This window comes from Phyllostomus discolor, chromosome 7 (assembly GCF_004126475.2).
Source record: "Phyllostomus discolor isolate MPI-MPIP mPhyDis1 chromosome 7, mPhyDis1.pri.v3, whole genome shotgun sequence".
In the NCBI taxonomy this organism is placed as follows: domain Eukaryota; kingdom Metazoa; phylum Chordata; class Mammalia; order Chiroptera; family Phyllostomidae; genus Phyllostomus; species Phyllostomus discolor.
In genome coordinates, this window is record NC_040909.2 from 15,199,679 (window position 1) to 15,211,681 (window position 12,003).

General features: G+C 48.7%; 1 protein-coding gene across 1 annotated transcript in view; it reads right to left on the reverse strand.

Annotated features, from left to right (window-relative positions):
- The window catches only part of GPD1L (glycerol-3-phosphate dehydrogenase 1 like), a 37,279-nt gene that overhangs the window by 13,672 nt on the left and 11,604 nt on the right, over nt 1-12,003 (reverse strand). The window contains exons 2-5 of the mRNA XM_028518163.2: nt 11,814-11,991; nt 8,474-8,614; nt 6,820-6,958; nt 291-403 (exon numbers count right to left, since the gene is read on the reverse strand). Of these exons, the coding sequence (XP_028373964.1) occupies nt 291-403; nt 6,820-6,958; nt 8,474-8,614; nt 11,814-11,991 (571 nt within the window). The remainder of the gene's footprint in view (nt 1-290; nt 404-6,819; nt 6,959-8,473; nt 8,615-11,813; nt 11,992-12,003) is intronic.

Below are 12,003 nucleotides of genomic sequence, written 5' to 3' on the forward strand. Positions count from 1 at the left end.
ACTCTCCACGCTTCCCAAATCTTAATGCTGCCAAGTGTCCAAAGGACTAAGATACCGCAAGGGTCCCAGATCTATAACTAAAAGCAAACCGAAGGCAGAGAGGAAGGCGAACCACCCAGGGAAGGCCAGGGCAAAGCAGGAAGGGACGCATGAGGCTCTCCGTTCACGGCTCTTTGCCCAAGCGAGTGCACCGTACACAGGGCCCCTTCTCCAGGGCGAGATTCTGGGGGCCCACGGTGGCCACGCATGACGAACGCCTCCCCTGGAGCAGAAACACACGCCGGCTTTACCTTCAGAGCGCCACAGAGTTCCACGGTGTCTGCGTCGTCGACCACCGTGATTCGGAAGTTGGGGGTCTGCAGGAGCTCTTTGAAGAGGAGGCCGTTCTCCAGGACCTTGCTGCCTGTCGGAAGGTGGGAGAAAAGGGGGGTCACAATAGTCTCCGATCTTAACTTTCACACCTGACGCAGTTTAAAGCGAGCTTTTTTCTTATTATAAAAGTAGCATATGGTCATTTTAGAAAATTTAGAAAATTCGTAAGACCAGAAATAGAAGATAAAAATGCCAGCATTTCACCACAGATGATCACTAATAACTTGGCACACATCTTTAACTCGCTGAAATATGAATATACATAGTTGTTCTCAAAACTGGAATCGCATAACGTATATGCGATTTCACGACCTGCTTTCTCCCCTTTCATGGCATGATTAATTTTCAAGGACAGCGTATTTTTTCTGCATCATTTCAAATGGCTGCTTTGTACGTTGCTGTGTCCACGTGTTACATTTTACCTAAGTATCTTCCCAGTGTTTGCCATCTAAAATTGTTGCAATTTTTGCTACCATCAACACACAACTTCAATTTCTGTGTTTACACGTGTAACAGATTATTGTTCGGAATCATTCACTCTGCCCCGACTGGAGTGGCTCTGTGGGTTGGGTGTCCTCCCGCAGATGAAAAGGTCGCCGGTTTGATTCCCAGTCAGGGCACATGCCTGGGACCTGGGCTGTGGGCCAGGTCCCCGGCTGAGGGCATGTGAGAGGCAACTGATTGGTGTTTCTCTCCCTCTTCTTTCCCTATAAAAATAAATAAATAAAGTCTTCCAAAAAAACCATTCACCCCGTTTCCTGGGGAGGAGAGGGCATCCCTTTGGATGTTCGGCTTGACGATGCTGCGTGCTTGGACTCACGGCGAGGGGGCCTATTTCCCCACCCCGCCGCCCCTGGGCTCAACCATGTGACTCCCTTCAGTCAAAGGGACATGAACAGACACGATACACGATGCAGCAGAAGCTTGACGTCCACTGTGCAGCAGGGCTGGTCCCTTGTACCTCTGCCTGGATGGTAAGAAAAGGATGCCCCGGCTAGCCCACTGGGCCCAGCAGGGAGACGACAGACCCGTGGAGCAGAGCCACCCCAGCTGTCCCGGCCAAGATGTGCTGACCCCCAGCGGCCCCACAGATGCATTCACTGTGCATATTTTGTATGCCACTGAGACTCTGTGATTGTTGTTACTTTGTATCGCTATGGCAATAGAGAGCAGGATACAACGTTGATGAATATTTTCCACTGATTAAACTGTGGAAGGTAGAAATGCATTGGGCATCCAGGGCCTTGTCTCTGCTTCTGCTAGATCCCTGCCATTGGGACAGTTCCTACAATCAGATGGCGATACTCAGTAGCATTTTTGCACTTTTCTTTTGTTTGGGGATTCGGAGTTAGAACCAAAACCAAACAGAAATCAAACTTTACACATACAAATTGATGTGAAATGGGCTCTGGTTGTTGGGGGCCTGGGGTGGGGCTCGGCCCTGGAAATCAGGATGGTAAAACTGACCGGCCGAGTCCTGGCTCCCCGGTCAGCGTCTCCAGGCAGGTGGCAGGCAGCTGGCCGAGGACTACGGCACCTGGGTGCTGCCTGCCCCGAGGTTCCCACCCTTGTGCCCAAGCTCGTATGCACACTTCAGTCACCTCGGGGTCTTTAAGAACACCAAAGCCCAGGTCACATCCCAGGCCAGTTAAGTCAGGCTCTGGGGTAGAGCAGGCCTCAGTAGCTTCTGAAGCTCCCCAGGCGATTCCAATGGGCAGACAAGTTTGAGAACCTCAGGCTTAACCTACTTTAGCTTCAGCAGCCTCATGAGTAAACACTACGGCACTCTCAGGCTCTTAGGGCTGTTGGGAGGTTACATAAGAGTCAGGTGTCAAAACAGGCTATCAGTCATAATCAGCACTCAGAGTCCCACAAAGTAATGATGGCCTAGGTAACATTTAACCATGCTTGTGACTATAATTTCCCCCATTTCCAGGCAGGAGGCCCAGAGAGGGTTACCGACTTGCCCACAGTCACATAGCTGCTGGGAGGCAGAGCCCAAATTCTGACCACAGCTCGCTCTGTGCTATGCTGCTTCTCAGGGGGTGGGGAAAGAGAAGATAAACAAGCAAAAACCAAACAAACGTGACAGCAGAGTTCTGTTCTTCCAATGCAGAAAAATACGATTGTCAATGTTAAAATTACACCTGCAAGTGATATCATGTCAAAACAACTTGGGGGGTGGGAAAGGACACACAGATAAGACGAGAATGGCCAGAGGTTACTCCTCACTGAAGAAGGGCGTGGGCAACACGGGGTTCATGAGACTGTCGTTCCTATTTGTTTACTAGGAGATTCCCCCTAATAAGACGTTTAAAATATTTACAGCTAACACATAGAAACACGTTTTCTATCCTGCAAGCTTTGCTCTTATCTATTCTTCAGCCAAGTGGAACTATGTCAGTTTGAGCAAGCTGTCCTCTTCCATTTTCCAACAGCCACCAGAGCATCTGGGTGACCCCATGCAACACCGTCTCGTCACCAGGGCTGGGTGAACTGGCCCCCAGCCTGCACAGCATGACATCATTACTGTCCTTCTCCTCTGTCTCTCGCCCTGGGCCACCACTCAGTGCCTCCAACAGCAAGGATGCTTCTGAGCGTCACAGACGAGCCCCCCACTCAGGCAACTAGATCCCAGCTGCCTGCCGCTGTGGGCCATCTGGAAAACAGGCAGGGAGAAGGACATTCTCCGTTCGCTACTCAGACAAAGTGGGGTCTGCCCGTTCCTCCGTGGCTGCCAGTTACTCCCAGTGTCCACCAGAGAGGTGAGCTTGATTTACAGCAAGGAACACTTTTTCCCAAATGTACTTCAAAAAATATATATATTTTAAATCATGGGTAAGAAAACACTAATGACCCCGGCTGGTGTGGCTCAGTAGACTGTGAGCTGGCTGTGAACACGAAGGTCACCGGTTTGATTCCCAGTCAGGGCACATGCCTGGGTTGTGGGCCAGGTCCCTGGTTGGGGGCATGTGAGAGGCAACTGATGGACGTTTCTCTTGCACATCTTTCCCCTTCTTTCTTCCTCCCTCCCCCTCTTTCTAAAAATAAATAATTAAATAAAAAACACCAACCATGTTATTACCAGGTACAAGCAAGGGCCCAGACCACCTGGTACAGAACAGGCCATGCCCAACAGCCCCCTGGGAGGGCTCTGCCAAACTCCACACAAACCGAGAGACAGGAAAATCCCCTTCTCTTTCATGCCAAGAGTGAGAGAGAATCAACCTCTTACTTTAATAAGACTCTTCGAAACCCCCATTTCGGCCTGTGGTTCTGTATTTGTTTCTGTGCTTAGAAGCGCTACAAGGAACTTATGTATCCACCCTACTTACTTAGCGTCATGCCTGACACATAACGGGCTTTGAAAAAGATCTGTGGGACAATTAAGTCTTGGCCTCTGTGAGGTCAGTCCCAAGAATGAAGAGAACTCTTACCACAAGGGGGCACCATAGTTCACCGTGCCAGTTAGCTTTTATACAAGATGTACTAAAAACAATTCCATTTTTTCTTTTCTTTTCCTTCTTCTTTTGTGGAAGACTCAAGTGGGCTCAAATTCCTGAATCTACCATAATTAAAAGTGACTCGGTTGCTAATGTCATGAAGAAAGGCCACCTGAATAAGCACAGCGCAATGATCGGATACAGGGAATTGAGTGTTGACACAATGATCTAACATACAATCATGTTCCCATCTGCACGATCACGGCGATGCTGCCCTTCACTCCCCGAAACCTCGCTGGTCTGAGACACCCCACTGAGCCTTTCACCGTCACTTATGACAGTGGCGTTTGAAGAGTGTGGCCAGTTGTTTTGTGACATGCCCCTTACTGTGGGCCTTCTGATATTTTCTCAGGATTAAATTCAGGTCAAGTAAGAAAATTTAGCAAATATCATCTTTGTGTTCTACCTTCCTTTCAATGGCTTACTTAATTTAATTCAGGTCACTCTCCTCTCGGTAACCACAGTCTAACCCATAGCAAAGGCAGTGGGAACACGGGGCAAACAGAAGCCACAGGGAGGGAGAGAGGTGTGACTTTCAGGCACTCGTCTGTCTTCACAAACACAAGACCCTCATGCACCCCACTGGAAACTTTCCTACAACAAACAGGGCTTGGAGGAGGTACAAAGCTTTGCCAAAATCTATAGGTAGACCCAAGGTTTTCAATCAAGAATTGGAGAGGAGGTCTCAGCTTTATGGAATGATTTGGGTAACCAGTCAATTTCAACCGATTGGCAAAACTGACTGCCAATTGACTACTGGCAAATAGGATTGGGCTGAAACAACTAGTTAATGATTTTTTTGAAAAACAGAGCTACACGATAATTTCATAGGCTTTATGAAAATCACAAATGGGTAAAAGAATTCACTGTGAAAAAATAAAACCTATAAATACAGTAGTATATCTACATATGTAAATTTCTTTCTGAAAGGATACTTAGAAACTGCCAACAGTGATTTCCTTCAGGAAGAGGGAGCGGGTAGGAAATCACCATTTTAATTCTAATTTTATACACCTTCTCGTATTATTTGAATTTCCTTACCCATGCTTATACCACTTTTGAAAATATCAACCTGGGGAATGGTATTATATGCCACTTTTTCCTTTTTTATATTATTTGTGGTACCCCTCCACTCCAAAAATACTGTCTCTGAAGAAAGGGGTTTTAAGTGTCCACACATATGGGATTGTTGATGGGATGCTGGGCAGCTAGGAGGATGTGTGCTGGACTTTGAAAATTGTTTGTTATACATTAATAAAGCAATTATAAAATATTCATGACTAAACTATAAACGTAAATTGTCTAGAAAAATGAAATAATAAAAATGGTTTCTTTTGATTCTGTTTTCCACAATAAGACATAATACCTATGTAATTAAAAATAAAGGAAAGCCCCAGACAGGTGGCTCAATGGGTTGGAGCATCATCCCATACACCATGAGGTCATGGGTTCGATCCCCGGTCGGGGCGTGTAAGAAAAGCAACCGATCCATGTTTCTCTCTCACATCGATGTGTCTCTGTTTCTCCCCCCTCTCTTTTCCTCTCCCTCTAAAATCAATAAACATATCTTAGGGTGAGGATTTAAATAAGTAAGTAAGTAAATAAATAACTGGGAAACAAGCAAAAGAGAGGTAAAAATTGGGAAACATGCAAAAGAAAAGTAAAAGTGTCCTAATTTGCAGGCATGTGTGAGAATCAGGAGCTGCATCTCCCCCAAGCCTCCCATCTGAGTCAGGAGTTGGAGCTTCCTGTTACATCTGCCAGGGACAGATGGTTTGCTCTACTTGAGTGTTTGACAAGGGTGGAACTCAGTTCTGGAGAAGTAGGAAAATGTAGATAAACTCTTGCAAAACAACTGCAAATATAAGAACATTACCCTTCTACGAGTCCTTGAATATGGTACAGAGGCAGCTGAAAATCCCAAAGCCCTTTTTAAAAGAAACAAATTTTTACGACATCAATGTTGTATAAGACTAGAAAGAACTTTCTGTTTCAGGAAATGGGAGACCCAAGGTCATGCCCGGGTTCTGTGTTAGCTATGTGGCCTCAGGGCAGGTGAGTAACTCCTGAGCCGCAGGAGTTAGTCACCTGAAAGCAGGGGCCATTCCCACCAATGCTCAGGTCTCACTGGAATCACTGGCGTCTGTGAGCAAAGAGAAGCTGGGTATGGAAGGCCAGGGGAGCCCACCCTGGATGTGACCACCTGTTTCTGGGTGCAAGCCACCTTGCATTTTGTGTGTGTGTTTAACCTCGATCATTTGTTAGTGGATCAGGACCAGTCAAAATGGTGTCCTTGGCTTTACTTCCAATCTGGAGATTGTTGACAACACTTCAGGTCCACATAATGGCCTCCTTACATAAAATCCCCACCCCACTAAAGGTCCGCCTCCGGAAGGTCAAGCGGGCAGGGAAGAGTCCACCACAGGAAATATCAGAAATGGAAAATGTACATTACTCAGCCATAAAAAAAGAAGGAAGTCCTTTGCGAAAGCATGGATGGACCTGGAAAGCATTATGCTAAGTGAAATAAGCCAGTCAGAGAAAAGACAGGCATCATATGATTTCAGTCATATGCAGAATCTAAAGAACAAAATGCAACAACAGGCAAAACAGAGACAGGCTCATAGAGAGAGCGCAGGCTGAGAGCGGTCGGTGGGGAGTGCGGGTAGGAAGGCTGGAGAGAAGGGTTGGAGGGAGTGAGCAAAAGAAGAAGAAAAAGAGAAAAACTCACGGACAGGGTCAACAATGTAGTGACTGCCTGGGGGAGGGCTGGTGGGGGAGGGGGAGGAGGGTATAGGGGATAAATGATGTGTTGTGGAACTGTGCACCTGAAACCCGTATAATTTTGTTGACTGGCCAGTGTCACCCCGATAAATTCAATAAAAAAAGGACAAAAGCAAGAGAGCACCAAAGGCCCAGGCTCCCAGGGCCCGCCAGCACTCACCGATGGTGGTCTCACAGAACTTCCCGGCAGCCACCTCGTTGGCAATGTTGGCTCCCATCAGCACGCTGATGTCGATGCCCATCTTCTCTCGGATGATGTCAGAGATGAGCTTCAGCCCGTCCGGGCCCTCGTCGATGCCCTACGAGGAGGTCAGGGGGTCAGGGAGACACAAACCACCAAAACAGGTCTGGGGTTGCCGCTTTGTACATTGTCTAGGTTCAGACACCCAAGGGCACACGCATCTTGAAAAATATCTCCCCCAAGAGAAAACATACGTGCTGGGTATGTACTGTTTCAAGAACCAAGAGAAAGTGAAAAGAAAACAAACACGTCTCCCCACTCTGGATGTGGGACCACCCAGGTTAAGGAGCAGCCCGTGCCTGACACGACTGAAGTCCCCTGCGTCTCCCCACCCCGCCCCCCAGGGTTTGTCCACCCCCCAGGGGGAACCGCCAACCTGAATTCTGCACGCACTTCTCCCTGGCCTTTCTGGATCATTTTGCAACATATGACTGTCCCTGAACAACACACTAAGTCACGACGCCTGTTTGTGAAAGCCTATGAATGGAGTTGTGCTGTTCATGTGGGACGTGCTGCTTCTGCCACGTTGTTGTTTCAGAGATTCACCCACGTGGCTGCCTGAATGCTCACTCCCGTGTGCAGTATTCTGAAGCGAACAGTCCCTTCGCTTCTGCAGTCAGCTGCTGACCGACACGGGAGTCCTGCCAGCCTTCCTTCATAGACATTCATCTCTGAACCTCCGGAACAGAACCTCTCTAGGGGGTTCTTAAGCCTTTTCATGATGTGGGCCTCTCCTGGGTCAGGCTGGTGATGGGTATGAGCTCCTTCTCAGAATTTCATATGCATAAAGCAAAATACATCCGATTACCCAGGAAGCCAATTATATTGATCTACAGTTACCAAAATGTTTAAAAAAACCCACAAAACCCCTAAATTTTTGATAAATATATGTGCTGTTTTATTAATGCAATTAGAAAAAGATGTCACAGCAGATCTAATAAGTATCATAATTTCAAAGTAGTGATGAGCCTAAATGATACTTGAGGTATCAGAAGCCATCGTCAAGTGACGATGTTGTAACATGAACATGTCCATGACTTCTACTGACAGGAGGGTCCCGGGCCCACTCATACACTCTTACTGAACTCTGGCGTGCAGTCTTCCTTCGTAAAGGAAGGAAATGCTCATTTCAGTTAGGGCTTAAAATTAATAAAAATGCAATTCCCCCCCCCACATTTAAGACCACGAACCTCCTGAATTCTGTCTATGGATCTCTGGGACTGGTATTTGTGGACTGCTAGTTAGAAACTCCCTCTTTAGGGGGAACCCCAGGAGCGGGAGCTCACACAAAGCACTGGTGAGTTCGAGAACGCCGGCTGAGACCCACGGGCTGGGGGGACGGGTTCTTTCTGACAGCAAGGCTCAGCAGGTGGAGCCCCCCGCCCCACCACACCTGCCACAGAAAGCAGTCTCCTCGCAACTTTGAGCTAAGCTGGGCTCCTGGGATGCATGGTTGTGATTACCCCCAAACCTTCCGTACCCGCCCCCTCACTTCCCCATCTCCAACAGATGAAAGTGAGAGGAAGTGAAACTTCCCGGGAACCAGTGCCCTGGTCAGTGGCGGGTGAGTCACCTTGATGAGTGTGATTCCCAGCGCTTGCTTGGGCACCTTCCCGGTGAGCTCATCACAGATCCTGTGGATGAACTGGTGGGGGATGACAAACACCAGCAGGTCTGCGTCTTGCACAGCCTCGCTGAGGTTCGGGACGGCCACCTGCACGGTGAAGAAAAGAAAACACTCACTCCTGTACCAACACGTGCTGGTCCAAACGCTCTGTTTCCCGGGCACTTGATCACACGCCTGCTGAGTGCACACCGCACTGTGCAGACAGCTAAGGGAAGCATGGGGTGTGCGCTGCCTTCCTCAGTCATGACTCGCATCCGAAGCCAGGAGCCTCTGCCTGCCTTTTTCAGGCCTCAGTTTCCTCATCTGTAAAACGGAGCCATCACAATACTCTGCGGGTTGTTCTCTGCTGCTCTCCCAGTCTCCCAGTCCATGTTCTGCCCTTCTTTGACCCACTGTGTTCCCCAGCGGGCTGCACACTAGGTGCTGTTTCCTGTGAGCACCCTGGCTCTCTGCCTTCTGGCTGGCCTCAGCCAAAGGGGGCACTGGCGGGGGATCCACGGTGGGGTGAGACACAGGTCAGGGTGCTCATGAGCCTCCTGGGCCATGTTCCCCCGGGCTCATAGGTGTGCTGGCTCGGCCTCATTCTGCCCTTACGCCTCCTGCCAGCAGCCCCTGTTCAGCATCTCTGAGTCCTTGTCGGGCAAGTTTGGTGACACGGGTCCACCCCCTCGCACTTTCAGAGTGGTCATGGCTTCCTGCTGCTGCTAATCTCCGGGCGCTCGGCCAAGGCCTTTCGTTCCCCGCTCTGCCCACACCTCTGCAAACAGTCCCACGGTCAACTCTCCTCGGGCAGGCACTTCAGACATGCTGCTGGGAGGAATAAACACTTCAGAAAGCTGCCTGGCACCTGGCATGCATCCACTACCTGTCAGCTCTTACGATGACATTTTCCCTTCAGGCAGAGGTGAGGGCATCAGGTGGGGACAGAGGGTCACACGGTCTCCAGGAGAGACTGCTTGCTCATGCCCAATGCCTGCTCCACCCACTTCCTTAGCCAGAGAGCCCCCGGTTTGAGGTTAGGCTCACAAACGCCAGGAAAGAAGGCTTCCCCACTTCACCACGCAATTCAGGTGGCGTCGGCCCCTCCCCTGCTCCACAGATGACACGTAACTTGTCCAAGCCAACGGGCACACAGGAGGCCTTGCACTGCGGTGGGCATCGCTAGCTGCTCCCTTTATACTTTCCAACTGCTATTCGGGCAACTTAACTTCCAAACTCAGAACCCTAGGGATCCTTTCTCTCCCCATTGACAGCATGAGGAATAGCCGTGGGCCTGAAACTAATATAAACTAATATTAAATGTCAACTATAAGTGAAAAAAAGAAAAGAATAACAGTGGGGAAATGCTGCCGGGCCTCAGCTCAATAAGACAGAGAAAGCCATTGTTGTCTAGAAGGCAACAGATTCAGCACGCTCAGGAACGCGGTCACCGGGAATAAATGCTTCTGGCTATGTGGCCTTGGACAAGTTCATTAACCTCTCTGGACCTCGATTTCTTCCCTTTATAAAATCAGAATGGGTATCATAATAGGAAAACTAATAGTATCAACCTGTTGAAAAAGAAAAGAAAAGAGACAACAAGCCAAGATGGAGTCACTTTGGCTAAGCCAGGTCACCAAACCAAACCTTAACAATTTACCTAAAAGCAAGTTTCAGCCTCTCCCGGGAGTGGGATTTTTTAAACCAGTCACTCTGAATTGGATTTCCTGATCCACACCAGTGAGGTAATCTGCCTGACGAGACCCCCTGCCTTCCCCGCCAGGAAGGTGACCACGCCTGAAATACCCCACTCTTTTCACTTTCTTGTCCCTCTCTCTCTCTGCCCATAAAAACCTTCCATGTTGTACAATTCCTCCGAGCACCCTTCCAGTTGCTAGGTGGAATGCATGAATAGCTTAATAAAGCCGATCCGATCTTCAAGTTTACTTGGTTGAATTCTGTCCTTTACCAAACCCAGGAGGGTCATTGAGGGCATGAGACAACACATGCAGACTCTTTAGCATAGTGCTTGACACTAATGGACACTGTAACCAAAAGCCAAACAAACATCTTCAGTGAGCAAGGTCTTTGGAGCTGCGGCACTCACCAGCTTACTAACTGTCGCCCCCCCCCCAACCCCTGCAACCCTGCACTTTCATCTCCTTCTTCCTCCTGCCTCCAGCATCCCAGCACTGTGCTCTGCAGCACAGCACCTGCTCGTGAAGGCTGGGTGAGTCCATGTGCGAATGTACACAGTGGTGGGGATCTCGTTAACAAAGGAGACGAGGGTCTCTGGTTAACCACGGGAACGAAGCAGCCACGAGGCTTGGTTTTCAAACAAAGACAGAAGCTACCAAGGGGTGAAGCTGGCAACGGAGGTTCACCAACTCCACTCAGACGAGCAGCAGGGTGCTTACTCTCCTGTTGTTCCCGGGCTCGTTTCTTCCTTCCCCCACGAGCCACTGGGACGAGGCCACGTACTAACCCCTATTTTCTCCTCCCAGGCTGAAGAAGCCTGAATTGTACACTGGCAGTTTTACAATGTTCTGTTTCCTCTGATCTCCTTCTGTAATTTCGGCCTTGACCCTGATTTTAATTACAGACCAGGGTCAAAGTGTCCTAGGGAGTGGATCAAAGTCCACGTACTTAGAAAAAGCGTATCAGGAGTTAGCAGGGTACACAGGCGGCCAAAGGCAACATTGTCAGTCTAGCTTGGATGTGACCTGAACTTTGAAGGCCAAGAAAGTAACCCGTTGTGAGCCAAACTGTATTCTCCCCCAAATGTATACATAATCCAAGTGCCTCAGAACAGGACTGTACTTGGAGATGGGGTCCCCACAGAGGTCATTGTTTAAAACAAGGTCCTTGGATGGGCCCTAATACAACATGACTGGTGTCCTTATATTAAGAGGAGATTAAGACGTGGACCACACAGAAGGAAGACCACGTGAAGACACAGGAAGAGGGTGGCCACCGACACGTCAAGGAGAGAGCTTTGGAAGATACTGAAGCTCTGCTGACACCTTGAACTTGGACTTGAAGCCTCCAGCATTGTGACCAAAGACATTTCTGCTGTTTAAGCCATCTGGTTTATTGTACTTGGTTATGGCAGCCCTAGCAAACTAAAACAAAGCCCATTTCAGAGTCTGGGAAACCAAAACTGACCCAGCAAAAAACCTGAAGGGTGAAAGGAACAGGGGAAGAAGAAGGTAGCCTTCGTAGCTCCTCAAGTCCCAAGCGCTGACTCAGCGGACCGTAACTTTCAGAATTAACCGAATGTATAACACTCTTCATCCTCAAGCCTTACCACGTTTTCTGGCAGCTTGTGTCCAGGGAGATATTTCACATTTTCATGGTCATTATTTATGATGTCTGTCAGTTTCCTCCCATTAACCGTTTCTTCAAAGACCCACATCTTGACTGTGGAGGCAAACTTCTGAAGTTTCTTGACATTATTACCAATTATTTTTGCAACAGCTGAACCCCTACAAAAGAAA